Genomic DNA, 24,340 nt, shown 5'->3' with positions numbered 1-24,340 from the left:
AATCTATTATGGCAATTTGACGCTAACAAATTTTAAATGCCTGACCCAGCAATCTCACTTTACATTACAGATATGCTTACACAGTGGGCACAGATACAATGTCTGAGAATGTTCACTGCAGCACTGTTTGTAATCACAAAAAAATGGGATTGTAGTAAATGTCCAACAATAAGGGAGGTAAATGGTTATATCCAACACTAAGAACACCAGGTGCACCTCTAATGGAAATGTAAATGGATACAACATTTCTAGATGGCCAATCCAGGAAAAATATTGATCAAAATCCTTAAAAATTGTGATAACCTTTGATCCAACAATTTGACATTTAGAAATGTATTCTCAGAACTATGGATGTGAGAAAAGACAAGAGAGACAAGAGAGACAGAGATGTTCACAATAGCCCTTTAAAGTAGTAGTACACAGCTTTACAACCTATTGCTAATAACAGTTAGCCAAACAACGGGAAATAGTCATCAAAATGTTACAAAAAGATTTATTAAAATGAGAAGATATTCACTACATATTGAGGGAAAAAAGCAAGTACAATCTGTATGGATCTATTTTTATAAAAAGTGAATCACTGCACATAGCATATAAATGTACATAAAAGTACATATATGTACAGAGTAAGTTACAAACAGTTATCTCCAGGTAGTGAGATTACAGTTAAAAATTGTTTTGTTTTTTTTTTACTGTCCACTTTTTCTACAATGCATATATTATTCTTGTATTAATAAAGCTAAAGGAATTAAATAAGTCCTTTATAGCAATGCAATGATTCTATGAAGGTGCTTATTCTACACATGAATCTTGAGACATAACTTGCCAGTAACTCACTTTCAGAATGTAGAAACAGTCATCAGAAATGAAACAGAAACCAATACTATATAACTTCTCTAGTCAATAAACTCACTAAAAAACACTTCTCTTTCACCATTTCTTCAGGTAGACAACAACCCTATCCTATTTTTCATACCCAGGAACCAATAACCAAATGAATCTGCCAAAGAAAATATGGAACAAAGCTGCCCTCGGAGAATTCTTAGCAGACTAGTGGGGCTCTTCTAATTAAAAAACATAAACAATCAAACAAGCCCCCCATACATCTCTTTAATAGTTAGGAATTTGGGGTTTACATTTTCTTTCCTAGAAATTATCAGCAAAAAGACTCAGCTGTCCTCTGACTTGAAACACTAGCATCGATTCAGCACTAAATCAGAAGGAACAGCACCACTTACTTCCGTAACAGAGAATCAGGACTAAACTCACTCCAACACCAGCAGAACCACATCAGTACCTAAAACTGAACAGGTACAGCTGTTCCTAAGACCTTTTTTAGTCTCTCACCCCTCTAGCCCAGGAAGAATTTCCCAATAATCCCACTTACCATTGTTGTTGGCAATTAGTGTGACAAGAGTCTTCTTTGTACTGTCGCTGTTCTGTGCCCCGCTGCTACTAACGGTGGTGGATGTAGAGAGGTGCCCAGCAACAGAAGCATGGGCAGCGATGGGCACTGGAGCCGAGACAGGCTGCTGGCTCACAGAAACTGTGGGGAAGGGGAGGCACAGTCACTTGGAGACAGGGACAGATGACACTAAAGGATACTGTTCTAATCTTCCCTTTTCATCTTACTGTGGGTCTCTATAGCCAAAAACTTTCCTGCTTTATTCGTAAATCCAACTGTTCATCTGATTTCTCCTATGTGTCCCTCACACCACAAATTAGACACAATGCCTTCTTCTTAGCCTCACATTTCCTGGTAAATTAAGTTAGATTATGAGCTCACTGAACCCGGATTTTACTGTTTTGCTTATATAGCACAAGCAAACCTCTAGAATTCAAAGGCTTATTATCTCCACTACTGGTATTCATAACCATGCATTAGTAAGCCGTCCACAAGACCCTGAACTGTCCTGTTTCAGCCCAAACCAATGCCATCTTCAGTTCTCAAGGCAGGAAAGATAAAAAAATTAAAAGAGCAACAGATACAATTTAGAGGGGAAAAGAACTACCACTCAGTTTCTGAATTCAGGGCAATCTAGAATTTGACCCTGCAACATCACCTTTTTGAAAGAGAAGCTAACAAGCCTAAGTTTGTAAACTGTCCATGGAGGCAGACACGAAGCGAATTCTGCTCAGCTCACAAAGGAAACCAAGTTCAAGTAAAACAAACAAAAAATCCCCCAAGACTATGGGAACCTGTTTTTGACTGGGTATATAAATGAGCACTGACACACACCTTTGCATTCTTGTTCATACATCATTTGGTCAGAGGATTGCTTATGTGTTTGATAAACATTGGTTAATCCAATTCTCAATGTTTTCAATTTATTAAATGTGTTTTTAGCTTTATGTACAAGGAAATCAAAGCACTTACAGACCAGAGCACAGCGGAAAAAGGCAGCACCAGTGCCACAGTGAAGCAACCCTGGATTCTTGAAGTCTTCTTCCACCTCGCACTTTCTTAACAAAAATGCCATTCAATTCAGTCAATATAACAATGATCTAAGAGCAAAAGAATTTTTGTTACCTGTAGTAGTTTTATCCACTGAATTATAATCCTCAACTACAGAATCCTCAATGACATCACTGATTTTCTGCCATGGCTCCAACTCCTCCTCCTCACATTCCATAAAGAGGTCGGTGTCCGCCATGCTACAAGAAAAAGAAGATTGAATAAGATATTGACCTCAGAATGGGAGAAATAATTTTATATAAAATATGGAATCAGATTCCTGAATCTATTGGTAACCTATTCCCTTGTGCTCCCTCTACCATTTCCCCTAACCTCCCCCCATTTCCAAGGTTCCAGAAGTATAACTTTTATTCTTGAAAAAAAAAATTAATGTGGAAGAGTCCACAGCAAATTATTTAATAATTAGGGTTATGAAAATTTAATCTATAATACCCAGGGCTGGGATTAGGGTGAGGCGAATCATGCAAGTGGAGGGTCAGATCCTGCTTTATTTAAAATTGATATTTTGCTCATTATGAAATTTTTTGCATTAATACTGAGCTTTCAAAAATGATACATTTGCTGTTTGAGGAAAGTACCCTAGGAACTTGTTTGGAAAACCGGGAATTTTTGAAGAAAGCGCTAACCATTCTGTCTCTAGACTGCTGTTCTACTGATTCTGGACTTGAGCTGCAACATTTCCAGCCTCCAGCCAACCCTGCTTGCTTCAGACTGGCCCCCACAATCCTAATTGGCAAGAGCCAGTTCCTTAATATCTATCCTGTTGTTACTGTTCTGAACTCAGTGGTTTTTGTATACTGATAGACTCCTTGGTTTGTCTCAAGTTTGTCTCTGAAGTCAAGGGGAGATTCTGTCAGCAACCAAGACCTCTCTGTTCAGTCCTTAACGGGTTTTTCCTCAATTGCATGGCTTGTCCCTATATTTGTGCTACTAAATGTATAAAGGTATATAGTTATACCACCCTCTAAATTTTCTCCAATCATTTAATATATTGTGCAATGTAAAATACATTGCATCCTTAAAGCTGTCTGTCCATTTATCTTTATTTCAAGAATCTGAACAAAGGGCCAGGATATACTTGAGCTCTGTGTTTGGTGAAATTTAAATGTAAATAAAATAAAAATAATAGCATAAAAATGATACATTAAAATAGTATTTTATCTTGATTACTGAGCTTTTTTGCACTTAAGTGAGAACCTCACTTGTCACAATCTAATTCCAACCCTGCTACTACCTTAAACTCCACCATGATTTTGGGAGTCAGGCTTTAATTTGAAAACACTGCTTAAACACTGCTTAAATTACATTCATCTTTATAATACAAATAAAGAGTTATTATTACTATGCTGCTCTCCAGTATTAGTTGACTAAAAGTCAATTTCTTTGTCTTGGAATGGAAGTAGCATTACTGCTCAATGTTCAAACAAAACTTTTAAGGCAAGGACTCTCGGTGCCCTTAGTATCTCAGAAATTTTTTCACCACACCCCGAAAGCAAAACCAAAACAAAACAACCAACCTAACCTTTGTGTTTAAATAGTTAGGGCCCTACAATTTGATAGTATTACTTTGCAAGATGCCCAACAGATGGCGTTGTCCCCTTGAAAATTTAAAATATTCCAGCAATGCCGCAGTAAGTTGGCTAGTCAAGTGCCCAGTTTTTTTTTGTTTTTTTTTAACATCTTTATTGGGGTATAATTGCTTTACAGTGGTGTGTTAGTTTCTGCTTTATAACAAAGTGAATCAGTTATACATATACATATGTTCCCATATCTCTTCCCTCTTGCATCTCCCTCCCTCCCACCCTCCCTATCCTACTCCTCCAGGCGGTCACAAAGCACCAAGCTGATATGCCTGTGCTATGCGGCTGCTTCCCACTAGCTATCTACCTTACGTTTGGTAGTGTATATATGTCCATGCCTCTCTCTCGCTTTGTCACAGCTCCCCCTCCCCCTCCCCATATCCTCAAGTCCGTTCTCCAGTAGGTCTGTGTCTTTATTCCTGTCTTACCCCTAGGTTCTTCATGACATTTTTTTCCCCTTAAATTCCATATATATGTGTTAGCATACGGTATTTGTCTTTCTCTTTCTGACTTACTTCACTCTGTATGACAGACTCTAGGTCTATCCACCTCATTACAAATAGCTCAATTTCGTTTCTTTTTATGGCTGAGTAATATTCCATTGTATATCAAAACTACAATGAGATATCATCTCACATCAGTCAGAATGGCCATCATCAAAAAATCCAGAAACAATAAATGCTGGAGAGGGTGTGGAGAAAAGGGAACACTCCTGTACTGCTGGTGGGAATGTGAATTGGTACAGCCACTATGGAGAACAGTATGGAGGTTCCTTAAAAAACTACAAAAAGAACTACCACATGACCCAGCAATCCCACTACTGGGCATATAGCCTGAGAAAACCATAAATCAAATAGAGTCATGTACCAAAATGTTCATTGCAGCTCTATTTACAATAGCCCGGAGATGGAAACAACCTAAGTGCCCATCATCGGATGAATGGATAAAGAAGATGTGCCCACAGTTTTAATGGGTAAAGTGCTTCATTTGATTCTAACTGGTCTCTAATATTCTATTTTAATTATTTCTGTGTTCCCAAACCAAAACCACAAAGGAAAGAAGGTATGAGCAGGGTAAGAAAAAGCTCTAAAGTGTCAACTTAAATTTTCTTAGTTTTGTATTTAATTTACATATACAAAAGACAATGCTAGCCAGAAACCGAATTAAAAAGAAGCCAAATCCATATCAAAGGCATTCTTTGAGTCAAGACTACACAACACACTTTTGTATTTTCCAGTCTAGTTCCACTGAAAGAGGTAACATTCTAAACAACTCTTTTCTAACTGCTTAATTTTATACTATTGTTCTTTGTTTGCTGTGTAACTTTCTTAGAGCCCACAGCCAACAGACAATTAATGCATACTATCAAACATCCAGCAAAATGAATATAAACTGTGGATAACCTCTACAGACGGTTTTCAAGGACCTTCTTTTAGCTGTGACCAGCTGCAAGCAAACTCTCCATACATACGCTGAGCAATCTGTAGAAAACTTTCCTTGGGAATAAGCAGAGCTATCTGAATGCAAATTGTGGTTTGCAATGTCATGCTTATGGATATTTTAATAGCACATCCACAGGCTGGTCTTTTACCTCAACTATTTATAGTATCATAAAAGACTGAGTTCACGTTTTATCCCGTCAAACAATGAAGACTAATAAAAATAATGAAAGATTCTTCCATCTGACGGTAGTCAAATTATATTATTCCTACCATGAACAAGGTATTCTAAGAAACAGAGTGGAAAAGGCAGATGTGAAACGATGGCAAAGAAGAATGTTTATGTCCTAACTACTTTTGACCAAGTGAGAAAGAAAAATAACTCCTCAGATATAAGCTCTGCGAAGACAACCAATGTAAATTAAAAGATTCAAAATGGAAAGAAAATTACACTTAGAAAATATTTTTTCAAGGTTTTTACAATGGAGAAGACAGTTAACCAACAAGGTCTGACAACTCGGAAAATAATAAATCTGCTGACTGAGCATATTTTATGACTCACAGCAAAACATCTCTGAAAGACACTGAAACCAAGTTTTCCAAACAGTCCTTATTTCTGATCTAGCCTCTTCTATCTCAGAATGTGATCATTCCTTTCATTTCAGCACCTATAGCTCAGGGTCAAAAAATTAACTCTGTTGAAAAGATGGGCCATACCACAATAGAGGTATCAACCTGAATTAAATTCCTTATAAACTTTAAAATTAAAAAATGCAAATTTAGCACCCTTCAGTAGTTTTCCAGCTATCAAAAAGGAATCTTCATTAATATAATGAAATGCTATATTTAATATCTCTACCAAGATGCTCAAGGAACACCATCTTTCTCTGCGGTATTCCAAGTGATCCATGGCCTATAACCACCTTTCAACTATATTTGATCAAAGAAGACAGGAATTACTAAATAGGTAAATCTTCCCAAACTATCAGTCTACTCATGTTTAATTTCTTTCTACACCAAACCTTCAACTTAATTTCTCACAAGAAGAAGAAAAATCTGGAATTTTCCCCTCTCTACCCTATTATTTTGCTATAAAGGATAAATGTACTCATAGGCTTGGAATACATCTCACATGCAAAAACAAACAGTGACTTCCCTGGTGGTCCAGTGGTTAAGAATCCGCCTGCCAATGCAGGGGACACGGGTTCGAGTCCTGGTCCAGGAAGATCCCACATGCCGCGGATCAACTAAGCCTGTGCGCCTCAACTACTGAGCCTGCGCTCTAGAACCCATGAGCCACAACTACTGAGCCCACGTGCCACAACTACTGAAGTCCGTGTACCTAAAGCCCGTGCTCCGCAACAAGGAAGCCACCGCAATGAGGAGCCCATGCACTGCAATGAAGAGTAGCCCCTGCTCACAGCAACTAGAGAAAGCCTGCACGCAGCAACGAAGACCCAACACAGCCAAAAATAAAATGAATAAAATAAATAAATTTATTTAAAAAAAAAAAAGAATCCACCTTCCAATGTAGGGGACGCAGGCTCGATTCCTGGTTAGGGTACTAAGATCCCACATGCCACAAGGCAACTAAGCCCGCAGCTGCAACTACTAAGCCCTCATGCTCTACAGCCCATGCACCACAACTACTGAGGCTGCACACTCCAGAGCCCGCACACCACAACTAGAGAGAAACTTGCAGGCCACAAGGAAAGATCCCATGAACCGCAACTAAGACCAGACGCAGCCAAATAAATAAATAACAAAACCAAAAACCTTACATTGAACTTCAATCCTTACTCAGTTTTGGGACATTTTCATTTCTTCTGAAAAAGTGCCAGGTAAAAACCTGAATTCCAGAAATTAAAAGCCAGCACATAGGGAACACCATGCTACATCAAGAGGAAAACTTGCACAGGTAGTAAATTTGAGAATCATATACTGTAACCAAGTAAAGGGGCAAACTTTCATCATATTACAACTATGAATCTCTAAATCAAGACTGTAGTGATTCCTTTTCTGCTATTCCTAAAATGAGATATCAATTTTAATTATATACAAGAGTAGGGAATTCCCTGGCAGTCCAGTGGTTAGGACTCCATGCTTCCACTTCAGGGGGCCTGGGTTTGATCCTTGATTGGGGCCAAAAAAAAAAAAATTATATACAAGAGCAGACATGGGGATTCCCAGGTGGCGCAGTGGTTGAGAGTCCACCTGCCGATGCAGGGGACACGGGTTCGTGCCCCGGTCTGGGAAGATCCCGCATGCCGCGAAGTGGCTGGGCCCGTGAGCCATGGCCACTGAGCCTGCGCGTCCAGAACCTGTGCTCCGCCGCGGGAAAGGCCACAACAGTGAGAGGCCCGCATACCGCAAAAAAAAAAAAAAAAAAAAGAGTAGACATGTATCCATCACCCAGCTTCAAAAATTATCAACCAATCTTGTTTCATCTATGCCCTCTCTTCTTCATATTATTTTGAAACTAATCTCTAATATCATATTTATAAATATTTTATTATGTAGCTCTAAAAGATAAGGACTTGAAAAGATCATGTACCAAAAAAAAGAAAAATCATAGAGAATTCCTTGGTCAGCCAGTGGTTAGGACGCAGTGCTTTCACTGCTGGGGCTGGGTCTGATCCCTGGTTGGGGAACTGAGATCCCGCAAGCTGCATGGCCAAATTTTAAAATAAATAAATAAATCATAGTACCATTAATATGCCTAAAAGATTTATAGTCTCAATATCAAATATCTAGTCAACACTGAAATCTCAAATTCTCTCAAATGCCGTATTTCTTTTAAAATTTATTTTATATTGGAATATAGCTAATACACAATACTGTGTTAGTTTCAGGTGTACAGCAGTGGTTCAGTTATACATATTCATATATCCATTTTTTTTCAGATTCTTTTCCCATATAGGTTATTACAGAATACTGAGTAGAGTTTCCTGTGCTATATAGTAGGTCTTTGTTGATTATCTGTTTTATATATAGTAGTGTGTATATGTTAATCCCAAACTCCTAATTTATCCCTCCCCCTACCTTTCCCCTTTGGTAACCATAAATTTGTTCTTGAAGTCTGTGAGTCCCCTTCTGTTTTGTAAGTAAGTTCATTTGTATCCTTTTTTAGATTCCACAAATAAGTGATATCACATATTTGTCTTTCTCTGACTTACTTCACTTAGTATGATAATCTCTAGGTCCATGCATGTTGCTGCAAATGGCATTATTTCATTCTTTTTTATGGCTGAGTAATATTCCATTGTATATATTTACCACATCTTCTTTACCCATTCCTCTGTTGATAGACATTTAGGTTGCTTCGATGTCTTAACTAAATACCATATTTCTTAAAGTTTGTTTGGTTCAGATTCAAATAAGGTCCACATATTATGATTATTTGGTAAGTTTCTTAGGCCTCTTTTTTTTTTTTTTTTTTGCGGTACGCGGGCCTCTCACTGTTGTGGCCTGTCCCGTTGTGGAGCACAGGCTCCAGATGCGCAGGCTCAGTGGCCATGGCTCATGGGCCCAGCCGCTCCGTGGCATGTGGGATCTTCCCGGACCGGGGCATGAACCTGTGTTCCCTGCATCGGCAGGTGGACTCTCAACCACTGCACCACCAGGGAAACCCAGGTCTCTTTTAATTTATAGATCTTCCTTCATCTTTTTCCCCCCACCTTGTAATTTATCTGTTGAAGAACCAGGTCACCTCTTGCAATTTCTACAGTCTGGATATTGTTGATTACATACACATGGCATTTAATATATGCCTCTGGCCTCTGTATATCCTGAAATTGATAGCTGGATCTACAGACATGATTAGATACAGGTTTAACATTTTTTCCCCCCAAGACTACTCACAAGAGCAGGATTTTCTTCCAACAGGAATCCTTCTATCCAGGCTCAATGCCTTGATCTAGTCATTCTAAATCTATCATTCCCTTTTCATTTATTACCTGAAACACCTTGATTTAAAAAAAAAAAACATATCTACTATTTGGTTACCCAGTGGTGCAGTTCATACAGTAAAAGTCTCGACTCTTTCCATCTTGCTTCTTTCCCTTTATTTACCAGTTTTCAAAATAATGATCTGTTTTACTAGCACTTCCTCAAAGTGACCAATGAGCTTGTTCTTTTTTAAAAAATTAATTAATTAATTTTATTTTTGGCTATGTTGGGTCTTTGTTGCTGCACGCAGGCTTTCTCTAGTTGCGGTGAGCCGGGGCTACTCTTCGTTGCGGTGCACGGACTTCTTGCGGTGGCTTCTCTTGTTGCAGAGCACAGGCTCTGGATGCACAGGCTTCAGTAGCTGTGGCACGCAGGCTCAGTAGTTGTGGCTCGTGGACTCTAGAGCGCAGGCTCAGCAGTTGTGGCAGACGGGCTTAGTTGCTCCGTGGCATGTGGGATCCTCCTGGACCAGGGCTCGAACCCGTGTCCCCTGCATTGGCAGGCGGATTCTTAACCACTGCGCCACCAGGGAAGTCCAATAAGCTTGTTCTTAAACTATCATTATATCACATCATATGACACATCAATTTAAACATATTTGATATGTTTTGATCCACTGCAGTTATCCTTATTGATACTCAAAGTGTCCTATTTTGGCTACTGGGAACTTCTCAGTTAGCTCCTGAGTCCTTCTGACACAACCCTTGTGTTTGATAAAATCCTGGCTGTAAGTTTCAGGCTCATCTCATACATTCTTGCCCCAGACCTAGAATCAGCCATTTCTCTAAGGAGCCCTGATTCCTTTTGGTGTGGAATGATATTCCAAGATCGCAGTCTAGATGCTAGGGACTTCTCTGCGCATTAAAAAAAAAAAAAAAATTATTTGGCTGCGTCAGGTCTTAGTTGCAGCACGCGGGATCTTTCGTTGCAGCGCGTGGGCTTCTCTCTAGTTGCGGCGTGAGGGCTCTAGAGTGTGTGGGCTCAGTAGTTGAGGCACAAGGACTCTCTAGCTGTGATGCACACAGGCTCAGCTGCTCTGCAGCATGTGGGATCTTAGTTCCCGGACCAGGGATCGAACCCACGTCCCATGCGTTGGAAGGCGGACTCTTAACCACTGGACCACAGGGATGTCCCTCTGCTCATTTTAAACATAAAATTATCTCCATATCAACCCCCAACTATTAGTCAGCTACCTTCAATTTCGCTTCTATGTCATTTGGCAGAAAAATTCCAAATCTACAAATAAGACTTGTCTTAGAAACTTAAAACAAACTTCTATTTTCTCCTGAGATTCTTACTGGAGATGTTTCAATCTTTTAAACTTTACTAACTAATTCTCATTACTTCCACTCTTTTTCCAACCTTTCCCTATAAATTCTATATGCAGAATTTACATATAGTTAAAAAAAATTTTTTTAAGATCAAAGATTAACAAAGAGGACACAGCATGTAGTTTAACCAAGCCCTTTAGCAAGTAACTTTTTTTGAGGCTGCCTTCATTACCTTAACATAATCATCTATGTTTTGTTGCATTTTTCAGTAGTTTGTTCATTTTTTATTACTGAGTAGTGCTCCATTTATGGATAAACTATCCATCCACATGTTGACAGTTGTTTTCAATTTTTCATTTATTATGAATAAACCTGCTATGAACATTTGGGCACAAGTCTTTGTATGTGCATATGTTTTCATTATTTTGGATAAATAACTAGGAGAGGAATTTCTGGGCCACAGGATAAGTGTATGTTTAACTTCCAAAGAAATGGTGAATTTTCCAAACACTAGCCTAAGTAGCTTCTGACTTACCCAATTTACAAGTCCTGCAGAGATGGTCTTGTAACTTACTATCTATTTATTGCCATGCCACAGGGCATGCAAGATCTTAGTTCCCTGACCAGGGATCAAATCCACGCCCCCTGCATTGGAAGCATGGAGTCTTAACCACTGGACTGGCAGGGAAGTCACCGTAACATACTTTATAATGTGGGGTTGCTTAGCTCCTATGACTCTTAGTTTGGGGCCCTCAGCTGATACTCTGAAACAACAGGAACATTCATATTTAACTAAAAGATACTCAATTTAACATTCTTCCCTTAACTACTAGACTGAAATATTTGAGAGGGCAGGAACCATGTCTTTCTTATTTATTAAACTGAAGTACAACTGATTCACAATGTTGTGTCAGTAAAGTGATTCAGTTATACATACATATATATAAAATATATATGGATGTAATATACATATGTATAATATATATATATATTCTTTTTCAGATTCTTTTCCCTTACAGGTTATTACAAAATATTGAATATAGTCCCCAGTAACTATTTTTTTAAAGACTGTCTTTTCTTGAATGCCAAGATATAAACAGATCACCTCAAAAATATCAAATTTATCAACTACTCCTAACAAAAACTTTACCCATAACACACAGCTAATAAGGTTCTTTTCCAAGCAAACTGGGAGGTGGGAGGGGGATGAGATAAAGCAAAAGACCTATACCTTACAAATGAAGAGCTCATTTCTAGCTTCAATAAAATTTCCAATAGAGCTAAAAAATGTCATCATATTCCAGTGTTCTCCAACATATACTAAGCACCCAAGCTGTGCAGCATATCTGCAGAAGGGAACTGTGTTCAAAGTCTGTACATAGGTTATATAAAGGGAAACCTAGATCATTAAGGAATCCACATATGCCAGTGGCTTTTATCCAACTCAGTAATACTCAAACAGGGATAATCTGCCCCCAGAAGACATATGGCAATGTCTAGAGACATTTTTGGTAGTCATAACTAGGGGTGGGGTTGGGGAAGGGTGCTACTGGCATCTATCTAGTGGCAAGTGGCCAGGGGTGCTACTAAACATCCTACAATGCACGAGACAGACAGGGACATATCTGGCACAAAATGTTAATAGTGCCAAGACTGAGAAACCCTGATCAAACTGAATCCATGTTCTGAAGGGGAAAATTTTTAAAAAAATCATCCCACGTTCTATGCATAAAGAACTCTCATTTCTTTTTTTTTAAATTGAAATATAGTTGACTTACAATGTTATGTTAATTTTCTCATTTCTTTTTAAAATAATTTATCCTCTCTGCAACAGAAAAGATGAGAACAAGATCCCTATGAATTGTTCAAAGGGTTACATCTTAACACAGTAAAAACATTTTTATAAAACTCATATACATCTAGTTTGTTTCACCCTATAATGATCTACCTGTGAAACTTGTTCCTGCCTAGGTACGTAATTTCTCCTTATAAAACTTTAGCATTATGATGTTAGTTCTGTAAATTTATGGTTACTATCAGTATTAACTGGTAAATAATCTTGGTGAAAATAATTTCCCAAAGTCCCAAAATCTCCATTTCTAAAATTTCTGGTTTTCACCCCTTTACTATTCCTCTGTGGGTTGCTTTTGCTAAATATATCAGCTCTTATTGCCTCTTCAACTTTCCAATCATTTTCTCAGAGGGCAGTGAACCAAAATGACACGATGCAAACTTATTTCTGTGGTCCTTCTCAAAGTCCTATTGTTATGCTTAAACTTAAAATTATGGAAGTAGCTCTATGTCTCAAAGCCAAAAGTTATGACAGTAATAAGTTTAAACAGAAAAATGTTAGCCAATAATACAAACTCTGTCATCAGCTGTTTGGTCTGTGGCTTATTCTTTTGTAAACAAACAAAAGCTATTGACAATAATGTTTAACCTGAATCAAACCAAGCACTTAAATTTAACTTCCAGTTTTTAGGAAATACAGCAGTAGAGGAATAAGTTAAGTAGCACCTCAAGGAAATAATGAGATAAATCCAAAAAGTGGGACATTTTAAAAGGAAATAAGACAACTGCAGAATATGGAATATTTTATAAAACTACTAACACAGTTTAAAAATGTCAATCTCACACACACATGTATATATACATGCATGCCCACACACAGAGTGAGAAGACTAAACCAGACTGAAAGAAACTAAAGCAATGTAACAAAATGCAACATGTAAACCTTTACTGGATTCTGGTTCATAAAAAAGCTATAAATGACATATTGGGGAGAACCGGAACATTTGAATATAGACTAGATACAAGACAATATTTGGAAATTATTTTTAATTTTCTTAGAAATAATAGTGGTATTAGAGTTATGTAGGAGAACGTATTTATTCTTAGCAAATGCATGAAATGTTCAGTGGAAGTATCATGACTGTGACTTTCAGGTGGTTCAGCAAATATATATTTTGGCGTTTTCTTACAGACATCAAATATGCCAACATGAAAAATGGTTGTGTCGGGACTTCCCTGGTGGCGCTGTGGTTAAGAATCCGCCTGCCAATCCAGGGGATGTGGGCTCGAGCCCTGGTCCGGAAAGATCCCACATGCCGCGGAGCAACTAAGCCTGTGTACTACAACTACTGAGCCTGTGCTCTAGAGCCTACGAGCCCTAAGTACTGAAGCCCGTGCGCCTAGAGCCTGTGCTCCGCAACAAGAGACTCCCCCGCTCCGCAGTGAAGAGTAGCCCCCGCTCACCACAACTAGAGAAAGCCCGCACGCAGCAATGAAGACCCAACGCAGCCAAAAATAAATAAATGGATAAATTTATGAAAAAAAAATCGTTGTGTCTAGGTGGTGGGTTCATTGTAGACACTCCTTGTAGTATTCTTTCACCTTTTTTACACGCATGAAATTTTCTTAAAATAAAAAGTTGGGGGGATCAGAGGAACAAGGTCTGGGAATCTAACATAAAATATGGTGGCTATAGTTGATAACACTATAATTGATATTTGCTAAAAGAGTAGAATGTTCACATACACACAAGATAAATATGTGAGATGATGGATGTGTTAATTAACTGAATGGGGGGGAATCCTTTCACAATATTTATGTATATGAAATCACCATGATGTACAGTTTAACATCATACAATTTTATACGTCAATTACACCTCAATAAAGCTGAAATTTAAAAAAGAAAAGAAAAAAAGTAATGGGGAATAACTACCTACTCATATCTTGGTTGTGATATTTTGTTCTACTATATTCTGCCATTTTCTTTTTGCCATTTACTAAATCAAACTGGTAGCCTCATGGGTTGAATTTTCTGTTAACTTGTTCTCATTTCTAGGAGCAATTTTCACATAGATTATATATACACATTTCTAAAGATGTTGCACCACAATTAAATGTTAGAAAAAAATAAATCGAAGTTGAGTTATACAGGTTACCAAGGAGGTACTGTAAGATGAGATGAACACTGCCGTCTTCCATTAATCAACGCATCATGATTATCTGACATCTTGGTAACCTATCTGGTTTCTGTATTTTGTAGCAGTAATTACACTGGTAACGTGATTTTCGTGCACTCAGTAGGTTTTACTCAACACTGCAACTCACACGGGACTATTAGTGATTCCCACAGTCTTTAAGTCTTTGGCATTCATCTTTCCATCCATAATATGGGTGTACCAGATACATACCTTTCTAGGGAGAACTGAATTGTACCTTAAATGCTGGCAAATATGGTAGTCTACCTTATACTCAGGTCCTATAAAATCAGCTAGTCAGTAAAAGCCTACATAACTGAAAAGCAAGATACAAAGAGACTCTTTATACAATCTTATTTAAAAGCAGCAAAAAGAATCCCTCAGTTGCAACTGTCAGTCTACCTCTGAAGTATTTAATGGGCAGAAATCTCTACCTATCTTCACCTCAAATAAGATTAGGAAAACATGTTTTCTACCAAAACTCTCCACACAGATTTGGCTCTTGAAGCATTGAATTCCTTTAATTTGTCTGGTTCTTTTATAGCTCTAAAGTAAACTCCAGGAATGAAGAATTCAGTATCTAACATTTTCAATTCACTGCTAGCGCATACCCACTCATACATAAATCAAGATAAAAAGAACATTTGGAACAGAAAAAATGTCTTAAACAACAAATTTAAGAATACCACTCTCTTGCTCCTGAGTTAGAAATAAACAATAATAATCCTCAAAAAAATCTGTATTCAAGTTACTTCAATTTTTGACTTTAAAAGGGATTAATTCCAGAAAACCTACAGGGCTGAATACTTAGTATGGCTATAAAACTAATTATTGTTAAACTTGTAATAAGAAGCATTTATTTACCCAGTCTTCCATATGGCCCATTTTGTCCCTCACAGTAACTGCTGTAGAACCTCACATATAATATTCACAATGGGTTCTTAAATAGTCTTAATAATCTGTCTAATATTCTCAAACATAAAATACTTTCCACTTATCTGGCAGCAAATCTCCTATCAAGAAGAACCCAATTATATTCATTATGGGTTCTTTACTAAAACAACAACTAAAGTGAGCAGTTAAGTTTCCTTTTTTTTTTTTTTCCCGCGGTACGCGGGCCTCTCACTGTTGTGGCCTCTCCGGTTGCGGAGCACAGGCTCCGGATGCACAGGCTCAGCAGCCATGGCTCACAGGCCCAGCCGCTCCGCGGCATGTGGGATCCTCCTGGACCGGGGCACGAACCCGTGTCCCCTGCATCGGCAGGCGGACTCTCAACCACTGCGCCACCAGGGAAGCCCTAAGTTTCCTATTTTTAAAGGGTACAATATTCAGTTCTTCTCCCAAGAAAAGTTCTTCTTCACTGACAGTTGTATGTTGTCTAAATTCCATTTCTACTCAATTTCATTTAACTCTGCCAAATACTAGTAAAACATTAGTCCTTTCTCCTCTCCTCTGGAGTTACATGTAAAAATACGTTTTTGTGGATATGGCTTATTATCACAAACCAGATTGCCAAAGAATCTATCAAAGTCTTACCATACTGATATTATGACAAAGACACCACCAGCTCTAGGGTTTGTAATTTAAATTAGAAATCTCCACTTTCAACAAAAAGACATATATGGAGAATAAAGACTGAAACATTATCTGGAATACATTTTATTTTACTATGATCTAATAACAGGCATTATGCACTTTACATTATCACAATTAATTCTCACTATATACCCTAAGTAATACATTTTACAGATAAGGTCAAAACGAAGTTTAGAGAGTTCAAGTAACTTGCCCTAGGTTACAGCTGGTTTGAATCCTGGCTGGGATATTTACTAAGCTTTTTTTGTTCTGGAATTCTTCCCCAAGTCATTGCCTCTTCCATTATTAACTCCAACATTTCTGAATTCTCCGGAAGTTTCTATAGGGAGACAGATTTGGATGATTTAAGGAGAAGGACAGGACAGACCCAGTTTTTGGTCTTGGGACCCCCTTTACATTCTTAAAATTATTAAGGATCCCAAAGAGCTTTTTTTTATGTGGACTTTACCTTTTGATATTTACATTAGAAATTAAATCATAAAAAATGTAAATACTTATCAGTATATTCAAAAACAAACCCATTACAGGTTAACTTAAATAACATTTTCAATTAAAAATTACTATTTTTCCCCCAAAGAGTGAAATAACGTTGTTTTACATTTTTGCAAATCTTTCATGTCTAGGTTAATAGAAGAGTTTGATTCTCATAACTGCTTCTGCATTCAGTCTGTGGTTCTATGTTGTTCTGGTTAAGTATATAACAAATATCTGCTGTCACACAGATAGAAAAAGGGAAAAGTATTCTAAAAACCTTTTCAGATAGTTTTTATATTGATATAGTACTAAAACTAGACAAATGATAGTTTCTTAAAGGATAACTGCATCTTGGAACCTGAAACCCTATCAATGTTATGTTAAAATCCATTGATGTACCTTAAATTTTGAAATGATTTCTTACTCATGGTGACTTCATGCAATGGTCATTTGGAAAATACAGACTTACTGAATTATGCCTATCTTCCAACTATTGACACATTTCATCATACAATATAAAAAAAAACATAGTTATTAAAACTGACATTATAAGAAAAGTCTTTCAAGTACTAGGAAGTTGTTACGGTTGAGGTATCAACTTTTTAAAAATTCTAATTTTCACTCTCAAATTTTTATCACTGGGAACAAATACTATCGTTTTCCTTGAAGTGACAAGCTCACACTTTTTTCAAGAAAACATCCACAAACACTCAAGTGTCAAAAGCTGTAGTTTATCAGTCGTTCAAGTAAAAATGCTGTTCCAGGAAACAAGTAACTCACAACTAAATCTCTCAAGTGCCTTTCCTTATAACAAAGATCTACCTCAGCAGGCGGTGTTAAGTGCTTCAAGCACACTTCCCATTTGGTCATAGACTCTTATAAATTAAAAAGACATGTACTAAAGAGCTGAAATTTAATAAAACTAATTATTTTTACTGCTTCATCAAGGACATTCTCAAGTAAGTATAGAGTTTCCTGCAGTAGTTTTATCAAGTGTTGCTTTTGGATCATAAGTGCAAATGTCAGTGAAAAAGATAAACAGTGTCTCAGTATTATTTTGAAAAGTTATGACCTCGAAGCTCTCCTGAATGGGCCTGAGGGGATTCCCAGGGGTCAGCAGACCACATTCTGGGAACTGCTTTTCTAGATTATGCCACTGGTTCAAGGTGGGGGTGGAAACTAACAAAATTCTGTTCATCCCAAGAGTCTTCATTCTGTTAGTTCCTTTAGTTTGATACATCAGCATAGCTGGTACGTTATAACCGTAATATATGAAAGGGGAAGGAAATCAAGGGCATAGATTGCCACTTAATTGTTCGAAGATTATAGTCTGCGCACCTTTATGCTGGATCAAAAACTCAATATGGTGGTTACCCTAATCAGTCTCAGCTGAAGGATTGCAGATTAAAAATGTAGAGATGATACCCCTCTCCCCATCCCATCCAAAAAAGCTTGGGGATGAGGCCCCCCCAAACCGCGCTTTTAGCGATCTGCAAGGTACTTTTTATGCACCCCGAAGTTAAGAACGATTGTGCTAAGTAGTTCAAAGTCCAATTCCCAGTTCCAAAAGCAAGGGGTCTCAAAATTCAATGTCGTTCGCCAAGAAGCAGTCCCCCCCGCGGCCCCGCCGTTTCCCTTCATCTAGATGGGAAAATTCCTTTGAAAGTGAAATTGTACTTCTGTGGCGTTTTGAGCTGCGGTGGGAGGTCTCTAAAAGAGTGTAGAGGGCTGGGCCACAGTCTGCAACAGAACGACGGCTGTTCCGATAGGACACCTGTATCTCAATTTCCATCTCGAAAAAGAGATCTGGGCTAAACGACTTACTCTTTCCAGCTCTACCTTTTTCTGAGCTGAAAATATCCAAGACAATGAGAGAAACATCCAGTATTATTAACAATTTGAGAGAATCCCGCGTCTGACAGAAGAGGAAATCAGGAAAACTCGCAGAATGGAGAGAAAGCAGGTGGATCAACATCACTCCTTTTCAGAAGGTGCTAAGAATCTAGAGAAAATAGTCCCTGGGATAAACATGGCGCCCACCGCGGCAGGATATAACCATACGAAAATAAAGCTTTTTCCGCCACATCCCATTTTATAAATCACGGCGCCACCCCAAAATTTTAGAGCCGGGGGAGGAGACTTTGTAAACCGCGGTGCACTAAGGCTTCGGGTGTACTATACGACCGAGCGGGGATTACATAACACAAGGGAGAGACTAAGCAATCACTCATTCTCCTCCTCGCGCTCAAAAAGAGCGCCCCACTCGTTCCCCGGCGGGGGTGGCGCGGGGACGGCCGAGCACCATCCCCACCCCCGGGGGACGTCGGCCCACGGCCCCTCCCGCCCGCCTCCCCAGCGCGGCCTCGCCCTCCCCTCCCGCCGCGCCCCGCCGTCTCGCCGCCGCCCGCGCCCCCGCCTCTTCCCCAGCGGGCCGCCGCCCGCGCCCGCGCCCGCCCACTCCTCCGAGACGCCTCGCGCCGGGTGTGCGTGTGGACGTCGGGTGTGTGCGGGGCCGTGGACCGCGAGTGCGCGCGCGCGCGCCGCTGCAGGCGCCGGGGGCGGCCGGCAGGCAGACAAGGGCCTGCCCGGCCCGCCGCGCGGCTCCCAAGGCGCACGCACTCACACACGCGCTCGCGCGCCGCACCCCACGCCCGCCGCCGCGGGCCGCGCCGCCACTCGAGGGGGGCGGGGGCGCGCGCCACCGGGCCCCCACCCCCACCCCTCGCGCTCCCGCCCCATCCCCCTCTCATTGTCTCGCCTCGGAACGCCTCGCCGAGCGAAAAGATAACGGAACCCCCGGGAGAAGGGGGGTGGGGAGAGAGAAAGCTCGCTCGCTCACTCACCTCCCGTGGTCGTCGCCGCCGGTAGTCTGACCCGAGGAAGGCGCCGTCGCCTTAAAGGGACCTTGCACCCGGCGCCGGGAGAAGGGGGTGGGAGCAGGGGAGGGGACGGGGGCTTGGGGGGAGACGAAGAAGAGGGAACCGTTGAAAGCGCGTCTCCCGAGGGTGAAAGGAAACCTCCCTCGGGTTCGAGTGATTTGGGGTGGATTTTTTTCCCGAGGGGGGCGGGGGGGCCCCGAGGGAGGGGGGCGGGGGGGCCAAGGAATGCGGCTCCGTGTACGGGAGCTGGCGCGGGGGAGAGAGACGCCGACTCCCCCCACCGACCCTCTCGCCCCGCGGAGGGATACGGCTCGTCACTTCCGCCCTCCCCCTTTCGTGGTTTTTCAATTGGTTGGAGCGCGTGGCACGTCATGTGCTGTGCTCATCCTAACCCCTGCCCGGGCTTCTTTTCTAGTCAAGTTTGTCTGGGCCTGCAAATAAATAAATAAATAAATAAAAAATTTTAAAAAATGAAATGAAAAATAATTAGCCCAGAAGCAATATCTAAATTTTGGTGAGAAAGATGGGACTTCCAAAGAAAATACTTCCCTGGACTTTCCAAGGAAATTTTGGGAATCTCCACACTTTCCACTCAAGGCTTATACCTAATCAAAAGGGGAACCTCATGCCACAGGCCAGATGGTGAGGCCCAATGGCACCAACGACTGATATTGGAACAAAGGCATCAAAATGGCACTCGTTCTTCTTCACGAGACATTCGGTCAGGTAGCTTTAAGTGAAGAACTTTTAAAAGCCATTTTTACCCTGAACCCTTCTGGATTCTGGAAGGAAGTCACCCATGATTGCTTATTAAGGTAGTTCATGTATGGAAACTTTTTTGAGATGAATAGACTCAGCAGAGATCTTCAATTCAAAGAAACTGTAGACTCCACAATTGTGCTTTTTGCTCCAATCAAGGCTGAGGTGGACTGGCCCAAAGAAATTGCTCTGTCCATTAAAGACTATCCTCCTGTTATTTTTCCTCAAACAAAAACTAACCTCTTTTCCAAGTAACTAAGAAATTTTTTCCTTTATTACCTCCTGAAGTGATGATAAAATTTTAGTATTTTCCTTAGATATTTGAGGATATTGTTGCTCTTTAAGCAATACGCAAATATTTGCTCCAACCCAAATGCTAAATCAAGGTACTTGGTGCAAGACTGGGGAGATGCACAACCACATTTATTCCTTCTCTAGGTACACACTCCAAACCACCAGACGATAAAAATAGGCAGTGGAGGTAAGCATTCCAAATTGTGCACCTGTGGGCATGCACACACCACCACCCATTTTCATCATCCCATTTCATACATCTCAAAAACATGAGAAGGATTTCAACTAGTCATTCTTAGGAAGAACTTTATTACTTGAATTGGAAGAACCACTGAGCCTTCTGAAAATTCTTCTGAAACCGTTCCAGACCTGATCTGGAAAAGCCCATGCTGGGATTATGGAATCAATCATCAAAAGACATTCTGCATGAAGCTCTAATCCTATTTTATGCTTTCCTGCAATAATTCAATTCATTATAATGTCATTTGCCTCTGAAATATTCTTGGTGAAAAATATTTTGGCATGCTCTAAGTGCCAGCTTATGCTCTCTGCCAATGAGCTGCAGCCCAGCAGATTGTACCTTCTACCACTGACCAATCACCATTAGCATACCATACTGAAAATGCATCATGCATGTATTCATTTATTCGACAAATATTTATTGAATACTTGCTATATGCCAGGCACTGTTCTAGATGCTGGGAATGCAACGACAAAGAAAACAAAGTCCCTGAATTCATGAAACTTATACTCTAGTGAGGAGAGACATACAATATACACATAAATTGTTCCAATATCTATTACAGAATAACAAACGGTCCCAAAACTTGGTGGGTTAGCACAACAATTTTATTATTATCTCTCACGGTTCTGGGAGGTGATTAGACTAAGCTAAACAGTTCTCACTTGGAGTCTCATGCAGTGGCTGAGGCTGAAGTCATCTCAAAAGCTTCCTCAAAAGTCTAGAAGTTGATGATGACTATTGGCTTGGACTGAAGCTGGGGCTGTTGGTCAAAACAGTGAGCTGTTGGCCTCTCCATGTGGCCTAGGCTTCCTCATATTATAGTGACTGAGTTCCAAGATTTAGTGCCCCAAGAGGACCAGGCAGAAGTTGTCTGGCTTTTTGTGACCTAGCCTCAGATGTCACATAGCATCGCTTCCACCACAGTTACAGGCCCACTTCGATTCAAGAGGGATGGGAAACATCTCTCAAAGGGAAACATCACATTGTAAGAAAAGTATGTGGAATGTGAAATCTTGTTGTGGTCATCTTGGAGAATACAATCTGCCACACAAATAAATGAATATATAATATGTGATATGGTGATAGGTGCTATGATGGGGAAAAGGGCAGGACAGGGAATTGGGAGTGTGGTACAGGGGTAGAGGGTGGTTGGAGAAGGCTTTGTCATTAAGGAGACATTTGAGCACAGACCTGAAGAAGGTGAAGCCAAGTTCAGGTTTTACTGTTAGTGAAAGTGAAGTCCCTGGAGGATTTTGAGCCAAGGAGTGACATGACCTGAGAAACATCTTTAAAGGAACACTGTGGCCGCTTGGAGAGAATAACTGGTAGGGGCAAGTTTAGCAAGCTATTGCAATTTTCAGGTGAGAGATGATGGTGGCCTGGACCACGGTGGGAGCTGTGGAGCTGCTGAGTGAGTTCTGCAATATGTTGTCTACTTCTCTGTGACCTATTTTTCTGTAGTTGAGTTTGTGCCCTGGGAGACAGTTTTGACCCATAATGGCTAACAAAATGTGTGTGAGTGATGGTGCTATGCCTGCCACAAAAAAATAAAGGAAGGATATCCTGCTGAATGTTAAAATGGGAGTTTTGCAGGGATTGGAGGCATCTTTGAGGAAAGAATTCAGGAAACAAGGGTAAAGATCAACAGATAATCAGGGAATGGAATAAGTTCTTTGACACTGAAAAGATTTCCTAACTATGCCACAGCCTGGGAGGATTGATCAACAGTTGAATGACTGATAGCTGGAAGAAATCGGGGGCAGAGACGTCTATAAGTTCAGAGCATTTGAAGAAAACTCTACCACCTTGCAACACCAGAGCAACATCTCAAAAAAGGCTTTATAGCTAGCGTTCCCATTTCCAGAAACGTATTCTCCTAGCTGAAGAGGGAGAGCCTGTATTCATTTGGACAGTCTTAGAACATTTTGTTGTCATCTGCTAACACACAAGTTTCTAGAGTGAAATAATAGAACTGATACTTGTGGTCTCCTGTATTTGAACCATCTTGATGATGATGGGAGAACCGAAGCAGCAGAACAAATAACCTGGATTAAATCCCTAGAAATCAATTCACATGTACCTGTATAACATATTGGGCTGGGGTCTGAAAGCCAATCCAGTGTGGTATATTGAAGAAATTGGGACCCTAATACTGCTGCTAAAAAGCTACCCAAGTCTTCGGTAGCCAACTTAGAAAAACTGAATCCTCTCCATATGGGTTTCTAAGAAAGGTCAAAAGTTAATGGAAGTCCCAAGTTGGGCATTTCACAGGTAGCAGGAGAGTGTTTCTTTTCAACAGTTTATAGAAACACTTATTTGCTTCCTTGGCTTATGGTTTCTGCCACGAGCTGAAAATTGGAACCATCTGTAACTTGGAGAGTGTCAAGGCAGAGACACAAATGATTTCAACATGTCTTCTGAAGTAGTGAGCCATGGGTGCTCCTCTGCTGTCAGTTTGTTAATGTACAGACCCAATCTCTGACTCCTTCATGGGGGCCAATGCCAGGTTCCCTTAAAAATGAGCATCCCGCTCTTACAGAACACACTTAGGGTCATTAAAACCAAGAGCTCAAAGGGAGCTACTCATTTTGGAAAAGGTAGAAAAACAGTGGAAACATTTTCACCACCTGAGCATCTCCCAGCTCAAAAAGATTGACAACTGATTGCACTGAGCCTGGGAGTCTAAAGAAGTCAACATGTGGAGTGGGAAGGAGACATGGAAATGCCTAGCTTGCAGGGAAATCATCGTGAAATAAAGGACAAATGAAGATCTATGTTTGACAAGTGTCAAATAAAAAATGGGGAACTTGGAGGCTGTTGTAGATTGTATTTAAGAATATTGTTTGTTAACTCCTTATGTTTAGAGGAGCTGAGGACTCTCCTAGGGGCTCAGAAAATTCTAGGGAGGTGAGAAATAGCTGGAGGAAGTTTTCAGCCTGGGTTTCTCAAAGAATTCCTCATTAGCTTTCAGCAAGAAGCAATTGAAGTTCTCTGTCTTCAAAATATATTTTTCAAGAAATGCATAAGCAGCAATCTCATCTGTCATCAAGACTTCTCAGTGAGTTGCTATATGATTTCATGGAAGATAATAATTTAGTTAAACTTTGAATTAAATTAATATTATTTAAGAGATACTCAGAAGCAAACCTATACTTGTTTCATCTAGGTTGTTGCTCTGGAGTTGAGCAGGTATGATTATCAAGTAATTAAACTGATTCCATAAAACTTCATGGAAAAATGAATTGGATTATTTTATGGACACACTTGTTTATGTGGCTTGTTCATTATAAGAGATTGCAAAATTTTTTTTGTCTAGGATACATTCTTTTTCTAATTTAGCGGTGTTTGTATTTTACTGTAGTCATTAATAATTTCCAGAACACAACTGTGGA

At 40.0% G+C, this 24,340-nt stretch overlaps 1 protein-coding gene across 6 annotated transcripts in view; it reads right to left on the bottom strand.

The window, feature by feature from the left end:
* POGZ (pogo transposable element derived with ZNF domain) overlaps positions 1-19,853 on the bottom strand; it is a 45,973-nt gene extending 26,120 nt beyond the window's left edge. For 4 of the 6 annotated variants that reach the window (XM_060138711.1, XM_060138727.1, XM_060138733.1 and 1 more), the window contains exons 1-3: positions 19,616-19,853; positions 2,531-2,655; positions 1,388-1,546 (exon numbers count right to left, since the gene is read on the bottom strand). In XM_060138711.1, coding sequence (XP_059994694.1) covers positions 1,388-1,546; positions 2,531-2,654 — 283 coding nt within the window. In that variant the 5' untranslated portion in view covers position 2,655; positions 19,616-19,853. The remainder of the gene's footprint in view (positions 1-1,387; positions 1,547-2,530; positions 2,656-19,615) is intronic. The other 2 variants (XM_060138742.1, XM_060138752.1) reach the window with 1 other exon arrangement.
* Positions 19,854-24,340: the final 4,487 nt, after the last annotated feature.

Source organism: Lagenorhynchus albirostris, chromosome 2 (assembly GCF_949774975.1).
Source record: "Lagenorhynchus albirostris chromosome 2, mLagAlb1.1, whole genome shotgun sequence".
Lineage (NCBI taxonomy): Eukaryota > Metazoa > Chordata > Mammalia > Artiodactyla > Delphinidae > Lagenorhynchus > Lagenorhynchus albirostris.
Note: the sequence above shows the minus strand (reverse complement) of the source record. Positions and strands in the feature narration are given on the sequence as shown.